Source organism: Papio anubis, chromosome 5 (assembly GCF_008728515.1).
Source record: "Papio anubis isolate 15944 chromosome 5, Panubis1.0, whole genome shotgun sequence".
Classification (NCBI taxonomy): Eukaryota; Metazoa; Chordata; class Mammalia; order Primates; family Cercopithecidae; genus Papio; species Papio anubis.
The window spans coordinates 111,903,483-111,923,224 of NC_044980.1; the positions used below are offsets into that span (position 1 = coordinate 111,903,483).

General features: G+C 37.1%; 1 protein-coding gene across 4 annotated transcripts in view; it reads right to left on the bottom strand.

Annotated features, from left to right (window-relative positions):
* The window catches only part of DTWD2 (DTW domain containing 2), a 164,436-nt gene that overhangs the window by 91,997 nt on the left and 52,697 nt on the right, over positions 1-19,742 (bottom strand). For 3 of the 4 annotated variants that reach the window (XM_017959798.3, XM_017959799.3, XM_021939611.2), the window contains exons 4-5: positions 7,673-7,865; positions 5,823-5,882 (exon numbers count right to left, since the gene is read on the bottom strand). In XM_017959798.3, coding sequence (XP_017815287.1) covers positions 5,823-5,882; positions 7,673-7,865 — 253 coding nt within the window. The remainder of the gene's footprint in view (positions 1-5,822; positions 5,883-7,672; positions 7,866-19,742) is intronic. The other variant, XM_003900021.5, reaches the window with a different exon arrangement.

Sequence of the window (19,742 nt, forward strand, 5' to 3'; positions counted from 1 at the left end):
TTTACTTTGTAGACAACACTATAAGAGAGAATTGTTAAAACATATATATACAGCACCTTGAATAAACAAAAAAATAAGCAAAAGACTATATTTACAAATAAACTATGTATAGTAGACTACAGTATATAGGGAGTTTTTTTGTTTGCTTAGTCATACTTTTAAATCATCCTTCTGAAAACAACAGCCCACATCCTCTGAGGAACTTCCTAATTCACGCACTCCTCTTGTCAATAATGGTATCACTCTCCACCCCAACCCCAATAAAAGGGCCATCCAGGATTCTACTCTGGGAAAGAGAAACCATCTTTCTGTTAGCATAAATAAAACCAGGAGGTCATTTTTCTTTTTTGAGAACTCCCGAAAAGTTTTTATTCTTATTCTTTTTTATAACCAGCACATTGCCTGGTATATACTGCCAGGTAGGCATTCAATAAACTTTTTTTTTAAACAGGCAATTTATAACACTGGGAAAATTTCATTTCAGTGAAATGATAATCATGTTTTGGGAAACACTGAAATGAAATTTCACCTTATTTCCCCTTATAAATTTTACCTCATTCTCACCTTGTTACAGGTAGTAGGATAGGCATGAGCAGGGCAGGAGAGAGCTCTCCCCCTACCCACTAGGAATATCAGGTGAGGTTTGACGATTGTCACACTGCCCCTCTAAAAATGGTAATTTGGCAGCCCACCCAGGGTGCCAGAGAGAGGTCACTTCCTGATGATCCACAGCTACTAAAATTAAAGTGTTAGTTGAATGCAGTTGCCAGGGAGAAAAAACTTCCTGGGCATGCTCACTAAGAGACAAAACGGCGAAATATGACCTTCCAGGTATACGCCACCAGAAAAAGGGAAGAAAGCCTCAGACAGGCATGCATGCAACTTGCTAAACACACTGCATGAGCTCCAAGGGTGAGGGAGACACTGCGCATGCAGGAAGCCCACCCTAAGGGAAGGATCATGGGAAAGAGGCGAGCCTATAAAGCCCTAGGATCTTTGACCTTCAGGCACCCTCTTGGATCTCTTCCAAGTGAACTTTCCTTTCTTTCCTGTTCTAAAGCCTTTTAAATAAACTTCGACTCCTACTCTGAAACGGGCCTCAGTCTCTTCCTGCTTTAGGTCCTTCAAAGTCTTTTTTCTGAGGAGGCAAGGACTGAAGTTGCTGCAGACCTGCACCGATGTGCTGCTGGTAACTCAGGGTAACTCGGATCTCTTCCACCAGTAACAGCCTGACTCTGAATAATAGAAGTTTTGTCCCTGCTTTTATAAACCACCTCAGACAGACACTGGAACATGTTAGACAACATTTAAATGCTTTGGGAGGGCTAAAAAATTCTTTAAAAATTCAAGAGCTGTCATAATTGCCGGAAAGACTGGCTTCTTCAGCCCAGTGTGGCTTCACACTAGTCAGAAGACACAGATTCTGTATCCCTCCCCTACCAGGGACCTCCAGGAAAACTCCTTTGATTGATTCTCAAGAGTCTTCCAAAAAGGCAGAGGGCAGACCAACAGACAGGGGCCGTGAACTCCTCCAACTGCCCCAGGTCTCACACAGCTGTTTATCAACAGTTTAGCTACTGAGCATGTCATATCATACTGGAGGTACCTCCTACCAGGAGGATATTAATCTCCTGCTTCCTACAGTTAATTTCCAGTACAGGAAAGAAGTCCATTCATAAGAGAAAATCAGACCAAAACAAAGAGAAGCATACCCTAAAAACAGAACTCCCTGAGAACCAGATCCAGCAAAGTCTGAAGCCACTCCTACTCACTCTGAACCTCACTGGTACATGATCTATATATGTCCTTGTTTAAGTTAGTTTGAGTCGGAATTCTGTCAGTTACCCATGAAAGGGGCATGAATATTTGTATTCATCTACTAAAGCAGGCCCCTAGGAAAGTCTATTATGTAATTAAATGAATTTATCTTCATCCAGAAAAGCTGGGGAATAGGGATACTAATTAACTAAATCTTGTAATACACTAAATATGTGAACAGGCAATTTTTCAAGAATTTAAAAATATATTTTAAAATGAACAAACTTTTAGTGTTACATAAGGTAGTTTAGAATTCACCATAAAAATCACTACAATTGCCACTATCATTTTACATTTTATAGCTGTCAGAAAACAAGCATATAGTTACTTTAAAAAATCAATACCTTTTTCAGCTCAATTTACCTATTTATCTGTTTATATATATGTTTTTTTAAAAACAGTAAATGTACAGATTTCATTGCTTTTGTGCAACAAGTTCTAGAAACATATTTTGTCTGATCAAGCCATACTCATATTTGGACTGGATACATGAGACTCTAAAATTCCAAAAATAATATTAATTCTAAGATAATCCATATTTCTCATGTATATTTAGATGAAACTGTACCAAGATATGTAACATTTGAGTTTTCATATATTGGGTGAGGTTTTTAATTACTATTTTTTTTATTTCCTACAAATATTTACAAAAAGACCATCTTGCTGGCCTAGAGCTAGCAAAACATCAATTTCAAAAAGTGAAATCTCGCCAGGTGTGGTGGCTCACACCTGTAATCCCAGCACTTTAGGAGGCCGAGGTGGGCAGATCACTTGAGGTCAGGAGTTCAAGATCAGCCTGGCCAATATGTGAGGCCCTTTCTCTACTAAAAAATACAAAAATTAGCTGGGCATGGTGGTGCGCACCTGAAGTCCCAGCTACTTGGGAAGCTGAGACAGAAGAATCGCTAGAACCCAAGAGGCGGAGGTTGCAGTGAGTCAAGACTGCGCCACTGCACTCCAGCCTGGGCAACAGAGCGAGACTCCATCTCAAAAAAAAAAAAAATGAAATAGTGAAATCTGGATATCTATTCCTTGCTCTCAAATGAGTCAGAAAAACATAATTATACACATACATGCATATATACATAAAGGAAGAGTAAGGCAAACATGGTATAATGTTAATGCTTGAGGAATCTGGATTAGTGTATTCAAGGGTACTCAGTATTATTCTTGAAACTTTTCTGTAAATTTTAAGTTATTTCATAAAAATTTGTAACTTAGGATCTTGTCATACGATTAATAGGGTAAATGATGATTTTTATAAGAACATTTATTTTCTATCTTGTGAACTTTTTTTTCATATCTTTGGCCTGCTTTATATTTAGATTTTCATATTTACCTTATTCATTTCTAATAATTCTAAGCCTATGAAGTCTTTATCTGATTTGATAGTTCCTCAGAAAGCCATTTGCCTTTTCACTTGAGTCTATGTGATATTTCACATGATGTAATCAAATCTATCTGATGTTTCCATGAAGTATTTTGCTTTTATACTATGGTTGTAAAGCATTACTTATCTCAAGTTTACATATCCACCTGCATTTGCTTCTGGTTTGAAAAAACAAAAAGAGGAGAAGGAGATAGAAATGTATAGTATAGTAGAACTGAGAAATTATTTATATATTTCCTAATCTGATGCTCAATTTAAAGGAGAAAATAATTCTGATGAATTTTATCTTTTAAAGTAGATTTAACATTTTTAACGTGACTGTGTGCTTTATCTCTGTGATAGCTGTGTAGTTACCACAGAACGAAAAGATTAAAGATGTAGACATAACATATGCATGAAAAAATTTTTTTCAAATGTTTAGACTAAAATGTTTTACAGAAGTAACACTTTTGTTAAACTTTCTCTGTATATTGGGTGATATTTAAATGTAATGTGAACCTAAAATTTTATCTGGGATGTGCCACAATCTAACCGTATCCACAGCTTTTATGAGTTAGACATAAACTCGTTATGTGGAAGACAACGAATATCAATGAATATTCAGGAAGTCAGAGAAATCTAAAGCTATTCTATGTAAATATCCTGAATCGAAGTTTTCCATTTAGTAACAGTATACCACTGTGGTTGAGGCTGCTGGCTTTAGCTCTAACAAGATGGGTTCAAATTGTGGCTATGCTGTGAAACAGTTATGTGATCTAAAGCAAGTTATTTAATGTCTCTGTACTTTGGTTTCCTCATCTGTTAGCTAAGATACCAATACTTATTAACTCATAGGATTTGGGGAAAGATAAATGAGTCAATACATGTAAAACATTTGGAATTGGGACTGCTCCATCAAAGCACTCAATGCATTAGCTATTTTTTGTAATTGTGTCATGTATTTTAGTCTCATCTAAAAACTATGTCTGCATTTTGGTCAAAGGGAATAAAAACTATAAAGAATTTAAGTTTAACACCTCAGAAGTCAGGGTTCCATTGTTATTCTTCACTAAGTGTATAGCTTTTATGCACCCAACAACAGAGCAGATAAATAACACAAAAACTACTGGGAATGCAGGGATAACATCGTTAAAAATACATAAGCACTGAAGCTTTTCATAATCCTTTTTCAGTATCAAACAGTCCAAGTATACCAAAAAATAAAAACATAAAGAAAAATACAATTAACAAACTTAAAAGCAATAGTATGAATACTTACATACCTAAATAGAGAGTGTACATTTTTACAGTAATAGAACATGAACAAAAATCTACCAGGTACCTATTCACACAGAAATCATAAACTTATTCAAAATAGTGTGGCTAATGCTGTTTTATCACGATTCCACCAAATCAGAAATAAAAGTAAAATAATGATGAAAAGTGTTAAAACACTTAAGAATTAAGAACTCATTGATAGTATGGAGATTCCTTAAAGAACTAAAAGTAGATCTACCGTTCAGTCAAGCAATCCCACTACTAGGTATTTACCCAAAGGAAAAGAAGTCATTATATGAAAAAGACACATAAGCAAAGCGTGATGCCTCATGCCTGTAACCCCAGCACTTTGGGAAGCCAAGGGAGGGAGAGGATCACTTGAGCCCAAGAGTTCAAGGCCAGCCTGGACAACACAGTGAGACCTCATTTGAATTTAAAAAGAAAAAGACATATGTGCAGTCATGTTTATAGCAGCACAATTCACAATTGCAAAGACATGGAACCAATCTAAGTGCCCATCAACCAATGAGTGGATAAAGAAAATGTAGTATATATACACCACAGAATACTACTCAGTCATAAAAATAAAAAAACTAATGTCTTTTGCAGCAACCTGGATGGAACTGGAGGCCATTAATCTAAGTGAAGTAACCCAGGAATGGAAAACCAAATTCCATTATGTTCTCATTTATAAGTGGGAGCTAAGCTATGAGGATGCAAAGATGTACATAATAAATTTTGGGGACTCTGGGTGGGAGGAGGGAGGTGAGGAGTAAAAGACTAAATATTGGGTACAGTGTACACTGCTCAGGTGATGGGTGCAGTCTCAGAATTCACCACTCAGAATTCTCAGAATTCACCACTACTGAATTCATCCATGTAACCAAAAACCACTTGTACCCCAAAAGCTACTGAAATTTTTTTAAAAAGAATTCATTGATAACCCATGGGTAGAAAGAAATCAAAACAACTTATATCAATGTTACTGATAAAAGAACACTTCAATCCAAAAAATGGGATACCATGACAGTTATACCAGCAGAAATATTGCATCCATCTTAACCCTTTTATTCAAAAAAGAAAGTGATTTTTTTTTTAGAGACAGGGTCTCCCTCTGGCACCCAGGCTGGAGTGCAGTGGCACAATCATAGCTCACTGTAACCTCAAACTCCTGGGCTCAAGTGATCCTCCCACCTCAGCCTCACAAGGAGCTGGAATTTTGGGTACAAGCCACCAAGCCTAGCAGAACTCAGAAATCTTAATAAAGAAATTTATTAGTACTTGTTTTAGTCAGCTCAGGCTGTTGTAACACTCATTTCTCACAGTTCTAGAAGCTGGGAAGTCTGAATCAGAGCACCTGCATGGTCACAGTCCTGGTGAGAGTTCTCTTCCTGGCTTGCAAATGGAAGTCTTCTTGCTGTGTCCTCACATGCAGAGAGAGAGAGACAGAGAGAGAGAGAGACAGAGAGAGAGACAGAGACAGAGAGAGGCAGAAAGAGAAAAGGAAATATCTCTCATGTTTCTTCTTCTAAAGGTACTAATCCCATCATGAGGGCTCTGCCTTCACAATCTAATCACCTCCCAAAGGTCCCATCTCCAAATACCATTATATTGGAAGTTAGGGCTCCAATATACGCATGGGGTTGGGGGAGGAACAAGGAACACAATTCAGTCTACAGAAGTACTCTTAGTAAAAATGTTATAAAACCAGAAAAATAATAGAAGAAAATAAGCCCAAAAAGATGAAATATAAAATTGGTCAAGAAAAAAGTTCAATGTAATGAAATAAAAATAAACTATAATAGCCAATATAAACAACCTAAAAGCTTATACTTTTAAAAGCTCTATAGAGAAACCCCTTTTGAATCTATTTGTGTAAAAAACGTTTGTGCATGTGTGTGTATGTCTACATCCGTGTGTGTATGATTAAAAACAAGAAAAAAATGCATTCCTGAGAAATTAAAATAATTATTTAAGACTGTATATAACAATGAGATCACTTGGACTCAGGAAGGGGGAACATCACACACCGGGGCCTATCATGGGGAGGGGGGAGGGGGGAGGGATTGCATTGGGAGTTATACCTGATGTAAATGACGAGTTGATGGGTGCAGCAGACCAACATGGCACAAGTATACATATGTAACAAACCTGCACGTTATGCACACGTACCCTACAACTTAAAGTATAATAATAATACATAAATTAAAAAAAAAATTTAAAAAATAAATAAATAAATAAATAAATAAATAAATAACAACAAAAAAAAGACTGTATATAAGTACAGGGCAACCAATCTGCCAACTTATAGAAAAGAGATCATTCCCTAGAGAAATATAAAAGTTATTAAAAACTGATCCAAATAGAAGTAGAAAGCTTGAATAATTTCCTTAGAAGAGTTTGAAAGAAGAATTTAAAAGCTATCATTTTTAAAGAGAACAGAACCAAGTGACTTCACCAATGAGTTCCATCTAATTTCTAAGATGCATGGAATTCTAGTATTATTTAAACTATTCCAGGTCATAGAAAAATATTAAAATCTCTACAATTTACTTTGGAGGTTAACATTATCTTAATACCCAAACCTGACAGTGGACCAAAAATACACATAATTCAATGCCATTAAATAAAATATAATTTCCAGCAATATATCAAAAATGTTTAATAGTTTACTCAGTAGAGTCCATTCCAGGAATACAAGAATGGACCAATATTAAGAAAGGTGTCTTCATAATTAATTACATCAAAAAACTGAAGATTAAACCATATAACTATAATAATGAATGACAAAAAGTATTTCATAAAAACTTAGTCATTCCTAATAAGAACTAGGTAATTCAGTAACCAAATAATAGTATTTAAATAAGACAATGCTTCTTAACAAAACACATTAATACATAATAAAAATAATCCTTAGACTTCTCTGATGAAATATCTAAGAGACTCAGTATAGCCAAATGCCTCAACTACAGTAAAATTTGGCAGTAAGAGAGAATAAATTACAAATTTGAAATTTAATATATATATATTCAAAATATATATATATTCACTCATAAACATACATATATATCTATGTACTATATATTCACACACAGAAATACCACCAAATTCATATATAAAAATGCATATGTATCCCTTCACAGAAAACATACACAATATACCTAATTATACATTTATATTTATTCTCTGTTAAAATTACTAGTTTACCTGTTTGGGATGTCGGAACAAGGAATTCTTATAGAAAATGTCTTTAGCCTGGCTCCATGTACCATCAATGATGATGATTGTAGAAGGATAAACAGGAGAATCTAATATAAATTCTTCCAAATTAGCAGCTTCAGCCCCGGGATATAATATTAATGTACCAGACTTCCGGCAAACAGTTGAAAGTTCAGGATCTCTGAAAACGTTTTTTAAAAATATATCTTTATTAGCTTGTGAGGAAAAAAGGTTTTATTATGCTTACTGAATTTCCTAATAAAAGTTTCCCTATATATAGTCATTTGTCTAATCAAATATAGGTATTAATTAGTTTATAAAGTATGAATTTAAAACACTCAAAATTTTGTGTACTCTCTACTGATTTATTCACCACAATTCTGCCACTCACCTCTAGGCTTTCCAATCCTCACTATTCTTCTATTCTTCTCTATTAAAGCTTTTCTATCCAACTGCCAGTGACATAACTTTAGCCCTTCCAAAGAATTCTTCCTTTTCTCACTAATATTTCATGTGTAATCTGATCCACTTTATCAAAGTAAACAACTGGCATTGCCTAACAATCCTAGCACAAACAATCCTACAATCCCAGGGCAAAAGCTAGTAGCAATGGAAGAACCATAAAGAAAAGTTAGGTTGCACAGGCAAGCCACATTCTCAAATTCACCTTTGTTAAAGCCAACTAAATATGGCCTGAGAAGGATTCCATACTTCTAAATTTGAGTCCTTGTGGATGAAATCTAACCTATCTTAATAGGCAGACAAGATTGAACATCTAACTTAGGAGTACGCACCTGTAACAATGGCTGAGTCTTGGCCAATCCCAGTGGCCACACTTCAACCACTTACAGACTGCTAAGTATTCAAACTGTGTTCAAATAAGGCACACCCCAACCTGTAACCAATCCAGCTGTTTCCGTACCTCACTGCTGATTTCTGTATGTCACTTCCCTTTTTTTTTCTCATCTACAAATTTGTTCTGACCACAAGGCATCCCTGGAGTCTCTCTGAATCTGCAGTGATTCTGGGGGCTGCCCGATTCACGAATTGTTCATTGCTCAATTAAATACCTTTAAATTTAATTTGGCTGAAGTTTTTCTTATAACACCTTACATGATCTATTGAAGGAAACCAAAATATTTCACTTCAAAATATACTTATTTGACATACGTTGAGATGGCTGTTTAGAAGGCTTGCAAACAGCAGTAGCCTTGAAAAGCTGTTGCATCTGTAGAGAAAAACAGATGGCAGCCAGGCTTTCTCTGAGGACCTTCCCTTGTCCAGATTTAGGAAATAATAACTGAAAGTCTGACAACCTTAATTGTCTGAAAGAAATATTTACCCTCTATTCTCCATGAAGGCTGCTATCTGTGCAGTTTCATCTGCATAACAAGACCACTTGTGCTAGCCAGGCCTCCTCTTCTTCCTGTTCCATGTGTTTTTGCCATAATAACCGGCTTTGCCAGGCTCTAAGCCCCTATTCTTTCTGTAAACCTCAAGATGACATAAAAGCATCAACCATCTGGCCATTTCTTTGAGTTCTTATATCTCATAAGACTCCCTTACACATTAATAAATTTGTATGCCTTTTCTCCCTTTAATTTGTCTTTTGTCAGATGATTTTCAGCAGACCTTCAGAGGGTGAAGAGGAAGGTTTCCCTTGGCCCCTACACCATCATCCAGTTCAATTATAGAGTTTGTTGGTTCAACATTCATTCAAAAATGTGTCAAAGCTTTTTGGTACTAGAGATAAAACAACGAATGAGACACCCTTTGCCCACAAGCAAAAAAACAAAACATTAAGGGGAAAGTAGACAAATTATCATTGTTCTTGGAAATATAATTTGGACTTCCAATTTCAGCTCAGAAATAAAGAGCTTGAAAGTCATCAAGCCCATCTTCACAAGAAAAATGCTAACAAACTGAAAATTAACAACTTTTCTTAGATCCATCAGAGAACTGAGGCCCCAGGGCAAAAACTCCAAAAACCAGAGGAAAAAAAAAGTAACCATCTCGAAATAGCCCACAGCATTCTCCATAACAAAGGCCTTTCCCTCAAGAGAAACTACTTACCACAGCTTTTTTTCTACCTATTATTTAACCACAAAAAGAAATTAAGTACTAATGTATGTTACAACATACGTGTTACAACCTTGAAAGCATTATGCTAAGTGAAAGAAGCCAGTCACAAAAGTCCAAATACATTATTTCATTTATATGGAATATCAGATATCAAATATGAATATCAAATAGGAAAATCAATAGAAACACAAAGTAGACTAGTGTTTGCCTAGGATTGGGAAGGTGCAGGGAGCTGGAAAGGATGGAGGGCATAGGGATAGGTAAGTAATAGTTAAAGGTAGAGGGTTTCTTTTTGAGGTGATGACATATTTGAAATTGGTGATGGTTGCAAATATCTTTGGATATAGTAGAAACCAATTAATTTGTACATTTTAAATTGGTAAGTTAAATGGTATGTGAATTACATATCAATAAAACCCTTTCAAAAAAAAAAGGGGAGAAAGATATATGATAATACTAATCAAAAGATAATTCTAGGCCAGGCACAGCGGCTCACCCCTGTAATCCCAGCACTTTGGGAGGCCGAGGCAGGAGCACTGCTTGAGCCCAAGAGTTCAAGACCAGCCTAGGCAACACAGTGAGACCCCCATCTCTCCAAAAACGTTTAAAAATTAGCCAAGCATGGTGGCGTCCACCTATAGTCCCAGCTACTCGGGAGGCGGAGGCAGAAGAATCGCTTGAGCCTGGGAAGTCAAGGCTGCAGTGAACCATGATTGTGCCACTACACTCGAGCTTGGGCAACAGAATGAGACCTTGTCTCAAAAAAATAAAAAAAGGTAATTGTAGTAGCTATATTAACTACAGACAAAGCAGACATCAGAAGGAAAATTATCAGGATGAAGAGAGGCATTACATAATGACAAAAGAGTCAATTCTCCAAGAAGACATAAAAATCTTTTAACATGTATGTACTTAACAATTCACTGTTCACAATATGTAAGGCAAAAACCAATAGAACTGAAAAGATAAATAGACAAATCCAGTAATATAGTTGGAGACTCAGTACAACCTTGTCAGTAACTGGTAGATCAAGCAGGCAAAAAATCAGTAAGGATATTGTTGGCCTGAACAGCATTGTCAATCAACTTGATCTAATTGATATTTATAGAATAGTTCACCAACAACAAAATACACATTCTTCTCAAGTTCACATGAAACACTCACCAAAACAGACCACATTCTGGGCCATAAAACATACCCCGACAAATTTAAAATAGAAATCATACAAAGTATGCTCTCAGACTACAATGGAATTAAATTAGAGCCAGAAAACTTGCTGGAAAACTCCACAATATTGGAGAATAAACAACACACTTCTAAATAAACCACGGGTCAAGAGATAAGTCTCAAGGGAAATTTTTAAATATTTTGAACTAAACGAAAATGAAAATACAACTTATCAAAATGTGTGGGATGCAGCAAAAGCACTGCTTAGAGGGATATTCGTAGCATTAAAACACACATATTAGGAAAGAGGAAAGACCTGAAAATCAACAGTCTGAGCTTCCTCCTTAAAAACACAACAAAAACAACAACAATAAAAGTTAGATAGGGCTGGGCATGGTGGCTCATGCCTCTAATCCCAGAGGCAGGAGGGTCACCTGAGGCCAGGAGCTCAAGATCAGCCTGAGCAATGTAGCAAGATTCTGTCTTGACCAAAAAAAAAAAAAAAAGGCTAGAGAAAGAAGAGCAATTTAAGCCTAAAACAAGCACTAAAAAAAAGAAAAGAAAGAGTAAAACCTAAGATGGAAATCAATGAAGTTCAAAATAGGAAGACAACAGAGAAAATCAATGAAACCAAAAGCTGACTGTTAACAGAAGGAATTGTGTCCTCCCCAAAATTCAAATGTTGAAGTCCTAACCCCTAGTAGCTCAGAATATGATGGTATTCAGAGACTGATAAATCACTTTTAAAGAGGTGATGAAGTTAAAATGAAGCCATTAGGGTGTTCTCTATTCTAATCTAACTGATATGGTTATAAGAGGAAATTTGGACACAAAAGAAGAGATGGCAGGGGCACACCTGTTCAGAGGGACAACTATGTGAACAAGCAATGAGAGGGCAACCAACCGCAAGCCAAGGAGAGGCCTCAGGAGAAACCAAATCTACTGACCTCTTGATCTTAAAGAGTTCTAAACTCAAGAACTGTGGAAAATAAACTTCTCTTTGGCCACCCAATATGTGGTATTTTATTATGACAGTCCTAGCAAATTAATACACTGGTTCTTTGAAAAGATCAATTAAATGGATAAAACTACACCTAAGGTAATCAAAAAAAAAAAAAGAGCAAAGACACAACTACCAATATCAGAAATAAAAAACGGGGATCATTACTGATTCTATAGTCATTAATAATAAAGAAATACTACAAAAAACTCAATGTCCACAAATTTCATAGTTGAGAGGAAATTAATTCTTTGAAAAACAAACTATCAAAACTCACACAAGGAGAAACAGGAAAACTGAAAAGCTCTATGTCTATCAAAGAAATTGAATCAATAATTAATAATCTTCTAAAAAAACAAATCACCAGGCCCAGGTGGTTTCAGCAGTGAATTCTCTCAAACATTTCAAGATGAAATGGTATCAGTTCTCTACAATCTCTTCCAGATAATAAAAACAGACAGAACATTGCCTAATTCATTCCATAAGGCCAGCATTACCCGCATATCAAAACCAAATAAAGGCATTACAAGAAAGGAAAATTATAGATCAATATCCCTTATGAACATAAACACAAAAATTCTCAACAAAATACCAGCAAATTAAATCCAATATGCATAAAAACTTATCTACCATCACAAATCAGATTTATTACAGGGATGGAAGACTGGTTTAACATTCAAAATCAATAAATGTAATCAACCACATCAATGGACTAAAGAAGAAACATCAAAGGACTGTACCAATTCACAAAGAAAACGTACTTGACAAAACCCAAAGCCCACTCATGAGAAAAATTCTCCACAAGCTAGGAATAGGGGAGAATGGCCTCAATTTAATACAGAACATTTGCAAAATACCTATAGCTAGCATTATACATAACAGTTCTCTAAGACTGAGAACAAAACAAGGATGTCCTCTCACCACTGCTATTCAACCCCTAGCTACTGAAATAAGAAAAGGGAACAAAAGACATACAAACTGGAAAGATGAAATAAAACCATATATATTCCTCAGACGACATAATCATCTATATAGAAAAGCCCACGGAACTGACCAAAAAAATAAAAATTAAAAAAAAATAACCTCCAAGAACAAGTAAATAAGTACAGCAAGTTCACAAGATATAAGGTTAATATACAAAAGTCAACTGCTTTCCCACATACCAACAATGAAAAATTCACATTTGTAATTGTTTTAAATACCATTAAAATAGCCCTCCAAAAATGAAATTCTTAGGTGTGAATCTAATAAAATATGTAAAGTACCTGTATGTGAAAAACTACAAAACACTGATAAAAAGCAAAAAGGACCGGGCACAGCAGCTCACATCTGTAACCCTAGCACTTTGGGAGGCCAAGATGAGAGGATCACCTGAGGTCAGGAGTTTGAGACCAGCCTAGTCAACATAGCAAGACCCCATCTCAATTTATTTTTTTAAAAAATTATGTTTATATGAATGAACAAAAAGGTTTAAAATCTGTTATCTAATCTTCTACTAAAAAAAAAAAGAAAAAAAGAGAAATTAAATCCGAAGCAAGAAAAAAATTGACAATGAAGAGTAGAAATCAATTAGAAAATCAAACAGAGAAAAATACAAAGCCAAATCTTGGTTCTTCAAAGAGATCTAAAACAGACTAAGAAAAAAGAAAAGACACAAATTACCTAAATCAGGAATTAAAAGAGGCTACCACTACAAATTCTACAGACATGACAATAACGATAAATAAATGCTACAAGCAACTTTATGACAATAAATTCAACAATTTAGATAACTTGTACCATTTCTTTGAAAGGTACAAAATATAAAAACTGACACGAAAATAAACAGAAAATACGAAATTCCTTATGTTTAATAAATGAATTATATTTGTAAGAAAAAAACCATCCCACAAATTATAATATGACCAGGTGGGTTTTATCTTAGAAATGGAAGGGTTTTAACATGCAGAAATCAATCAATATAACACACTATATTAACAGAATTAAGGAGAGAATCTACATGATCATTTCAATAGATGGATTTCACAAAATTCAACAAACACCTATTCATAATTAAAATTCTCTGCACTTTAGAAACTGATAAATTACATTGTATAACATGGTTATTAGAGTTAACAGATTGTATACTTGAAAACAGCCATGAGGGCAGGTCTTAAATGTTATCACTGCAAAAAAAAAAAAAAAAAGTAAAACTATTGTTATAAATTTGTTTACTACAGTGGTTGCCTTGACATCCATTTTAGGCCTGACATAAGTTATCCGTAATCCAGCCAACCCTGTCACCTTTGGCCTAGTTAAAACTTTCTCTCCCTGTGTGGTGTTTGCCATATAGCCTACTTGTTCCTCACTAATCCAAAACCCAACACATCCCAAAGCTGCTGACCACAATAAAACCCAGAGTCATATGAATAATACCAGAGTCATATGAATAAGCTCCCCCTTCACATTGTTCTCTTTAAACTAGCCAGTCCACAACCCACAGGGAAATCCCAAGGGATAATCCCCACAGACCTTAATAAAGGCATAATCCCACAGGTCTCCTCTTCCCGCCCACCCAGCAGCTGAATCCCCTATTTCCAGACTTCCCTTTGGCCTCACATTGGCATCCTAACCTCTCTAGTATCTATGTGTAATAAACTTCTTTCCTTTCATGCATTTTGGCTTCACTTCCTCATTGTGTCTCTCCTGACACAGCCATACTATAGTATTCTCAACATTATTGAACGTTTTAAACAAATCTTAACTGTGTGAGGTGATAAATGTGTTAATTAGCTTGACTGTGCTAATCATTTCACAATGTACACATACATCAAAACATCACACTGTACATGATAAATATAACTTTTATCTATCAATTATCCTCAATAATGCTTGGGGGGAGAAACATACAGCTAATATCATAGTTAATAATGTCCACAGAGTTTGGGACCAAGGTAAAGATGTTGGCTTTCTAATAAACATTATACTAAAAGTATCAGTTATTGCAATGAGGCAAGGATAAGTATCAGAAAGGAAGAAATATAAATGATCCCATTTGCAGATGACAATGCTGCTTACATAGAAAGTTCCAGGGAATCTACAAAACAATTTCTACAACTAACAGATGAATTTAGAAAGTTACTGGATACAGAGTTAATATATAAAAACCAATTGTTGGGCTGGGAGGGGGCGGAGCAAGATGGCCGAATAGGAGCAGCTCCAGTCTTCAACTCCCCAGCCAGCCGCACACAGAAGACCGGGTGATTTCGTGCATTTTCAACTGAGGTACTGGGTTCATCTCACTGGGGAGTGCCGGACGATCGGTGTACTCGGTCAGCTGCTGCAGCCCGACCTCAGCCAGAGCTGAAGCAGGGCTGCAGGCATTGCTCACCTGGGAAGCTAAGGGGAAGGGAACTTTTCCCAGCCAGGGAACTGAGACACACAACACCTGAGAATCGGGCAACTTAACCAACACCGCTTTGAGCAAACAGGCACCAGGAAGATCTGTCCTCACACCCGGTCGATGGGTCCTTAACGCACTAACGAGCCCCCATTACATCACAGCAGTCCAGATCCACCGGCGCAAAGGCCAGAGGCAATCACGTCTTTAAGTAGGTAAACAAAGCTGCTGGGAGGCTTCCAACTCGTGGAGCTCACAGCAGCTCAAGGAACCTGCCTGTCTCTGTAGACTCCACCTCTGGGGCAGGGCACAGTAAACAATAACAAAAAGCAGCAGACACCACCTCTGCAGGACGGAAACGACTCTGTCTGACAGCTTGAAGAGAGGATCCTCCCCAACACGGAGGTTGTCCGAGAAGGGACAGACTCCCTGTCAAGCTGTGGTCCCTGACCCCTGAGTAGCCTAACTGGGAGACATCCCCACTAGGGCAGTCTGACACCCCACACCTCAGGGTGGGAGTACACCCCTGAGAGGAGCTTCCAGCAAGAATCAGACAGGTACACTTGCTGCTCAGAAATATTCTATCTTCTGCAGCCTCTGCTGCTGATACCCAGGCAAACAGGGTCTGGGAGTGGACCTCAAGCACCCCAACAGACCTGAGCGCTGAGGGTCCTGACTGTTAGGAAGGAAAAACTATCAAACAGGAAGGACACTTACACCAAAACCCCATCAGTACATCACCATCATCAAAGACCAGAGGCAGTACAAAACCACAAAGATGGGGAAAAGCAGGCAGAAAAAGCTGGAAATTCAAAAACAAGACGATCTCCCCGCAAAGGAGCGCAGATCATCGCCAGCAACCCGGATCGCTGGACGGAGAATGACTTTGACGAGATGAGAGAAGAAGGTTTAGTCCATCAAATTTCTCAGAGCTAAAGGAGGAATTACGCATCTGCAAAAGAAACTAAAAAATCTTGAAAAAGTGGAAGAATTGATGGCTAGAGTAATTAATGCAGAGAAGGTCCTAAACGAAATGAAAGAGATGAAAACCATGACACGAGAAATACGCGGACAAATGCACAAGCTTCAGTAACCTAATTTCATCAACTGGAAGAAAGAGTATCAGCCATTGAGGATCAAATGAATGAAATGAAGCTTAGAAGAGAAACCAAAAGAAAAGAAGAAAAGAAATGAACAAAGCCTGCAAGAAGTATGGGATTATGTAAAAAGACCAAATCTGGGCCTGATTGGGGTGCCTGAGTGAGGGGGAAATGGAACCAAGTTGGAAAACACTCTTCAGGATATCATCCAGGAGAACTTCCCAACCCAGCAGGGCAGGCCAACATTCAAATCCAGGAAATACAGAGAACGCCACAAAGATACTCCTCGAGAAGAGCAACCCAAGACACATAATTGCCAGATTCACCAAAGTTGAAATGAAGCAAAATCTTATGGGCAGCCAGAGAGAAAGGTCGGCTACTCCACAAAGGGAAGCCCATCGACTAACAGCAGATCTTCGGCAGAAATTCTGCCGAAGAGAGTGGGGCCAATATTCAACATTCTTAAAGAAAAGAATTTTAAAACCCAGAATTTCATATCCAGCCAAACTAAGTTTTCCATAAGTGAAGGAGAAATAAAATCCTTTACAGATAAGCAAATGCTTAGAGATTTTGTCACCACTAGGCCTGCCTTACAAGAGACCCTGAAGGAAGTACTAAACATGGAAAGGAACAACCGTACCAGCCATCTCAAAACATGCCAAAATGTAAAGATTCACTGAGGTTGTGGGGGAAGAAACTGCATCAAATAATGAGCAAAATAACCAGTTAATATCATAATGGCAGGATCAAGTTCACACATAACAATCTTAACCTTAAATGTAAATGCACTGCCCCACCACATGACTGGCAAACTGGATAAAGAGTCAAGACCATCAGTCTGCTGTATTCAGGAGACCCTATCTCAATAACGCCATATATCACAACATAGGCTCAAAATAAAGGATGGGGAAGATTACCAAGCAAATGGAGAACAAAAAGCAGGGGTTGCAATACTAGTCTCTGATAAAACAGACTTAAACCATCAAAGATCAAAAGAGACAAAGAAGGCCATTACATAATGGTAAAGGATCAATTCAATGGTGAAGAGCTAACTATCCTAAATATATATGCACTCAACACAGAGCACCTAGATTCATAAAGCAAGTCCTTAGAGACTCAAAGAGACTTAGACTCCCATACAATAATAATGGGACTTCAACACTCCACTGTCAACACAGACAGATCAACGAGACAGAAAGTTAACAAGGATATTCCAGGAATTGAACTCATCTCTGCAGCAAAGCAGACCTAATAGACACCTTAAGTAGAACTCTCCACCCCAAATCAACAGAATATACATTCTTCTCAGCACCACATCGTGACTTATTCCAAAATTGACTACTGCAATTGGAAGTAAAGCACCTCAAAGCAAATGTACAAGAACAGAAATTATAACAAACTGTCTCTCTCAGGACCACAGTAGCAATCAAACTAGAACTCCAGGACTAAGAAACTCAATCAAAACCGCTCAACTACATGGAAACTGAACAACCTGCTCCTGGAATGACTACTGGGTACATAACGAAATACAAGCAGAAATAAAGATGTTCTTTGAAACCAATGAGAACAAAGATACAACATACCAGAATCTCTGCACATTTAAAGCAGTGTGTGGAGGGAATTTATAGCACTAAATGCCCACAAGAGAAAGCAGGAAAGATCAAAATTGACACTCTAACATCGCTAATTAAAAGAACTAGAGAAGCAAGAGCAACACATTCTAAAGCTAGCAGAAGGCAAGAAATAACTAAGATCAGAGCAGAACTGAAGGAGATAGAGACACAAAAACCCTCCAAAAAAATCATCAATGAATCCAGGAGTTGGTTTTGAAAAGATCAACAAATTGGATGACCACTAGCAAGACTAATAAAGAAGAAAAAGAGAGAAGAATCAAATCAACGCGAATTAAAAATGATAAAGGGATATCACCACCGACCTCACAGAAATACAAACTACCATCAGAGAATACTATAAACACCTCTATGCAAATAAACCTGAAAACCTAGAAGAAATGGATAATTTCCTGGACACTTACTACACTTTCCAAGACTAAAACCAGGAAGAAGTTGAATCCCTGACAGAGTCCAATAGCAGGCTCTGAAATTGAGGCAACAATTAACAGCCTACCAACCAAAAAAAAGTCCAGGACCAGATGGATTCACAGCTGAATTCTACCAGAGGTGCCAAGGAGGAGTTGGTAACATTCTTCTGAAACTATTCCAATCAATAGAAAAGAGGGAATCCTCCCCTAACTCATTTTTATGAGGCCAACATCATCCTGATACCAAAGCCTGGCAGAGATATACAAAAAGAGAATTTTAGACCAATATCCCTGATGAACACTGATGCAAAATCTCAATAAAATACTGGCAAACCGGATTCAGCAACACATCAAAAAGCTTATTCATCATGATCAAGTGGGCTTCATCCCTGGGATGCAGTTGTCTAACATTCGAAATCAATAAACATATCCAGCATATAAACAGAACTACAAAGACAAGAACCATGATTATTTCAATAGATGCAGAAAAGGCTTTTGACAAATTCAACAGCCCTTCATGCTAAAAAACGCCAATAAATTCGTATTGATGGAACGTACCTCAAAATAATAAGAGCTATTTATGACAAACCCACAACCAATATCACACTGAATGGGCAAAACTGGAAAAATTCCCTTTGAACACTGGCACAAAGACAGGATGCCCTCTCACCACTCCTATTCAACATAGTAAGCAGTTCTGGCTAGGGCAAGTAATCAGGCAAGATATTGTTGGAAATCAAGGTATTCCAGTTAGAAAAGAAGAAGTCAAATTGTCCCTCTTGCAGATGACATGATTGTATATTTAGAAAACCCCATTGTTCCCGGCCCAAAATCTCCTTAAGCTGATAAGCAACTTCAGCAGTCTCAGGATACAAAATTAAATGCAAAAATCACAAGCATCTCTTATACACCAGTAACAGACAAACAGAGAGCTGTAAATCATGGAATGAACTTCCATTCACAATTGCTTCAAAGAGAACTGGAATACCTAGGGAACCAACTTACAAGGGATGTAAAGGACCTCTTCAAGGAGAACTACAAACCACCGTCACCTGGAAATAAAAGAGGACACAAACAAATGGAAGAACACACCATGCTCATGGATAGGAAGAATCAATATCGTGAAAATGGCCATACTGCCCAAGGTAATTTATAGATTCAATGCCATCCCCTACTGCTACCACAATGAGTTTTCACAGAATTGGAAAACTGCTTTAAAGTCTGCTACATGGAACCAAAAAGAGCCCGTGATCTCCAAGACAACGGTAAGTCAAAAAGAACAAAGCTGG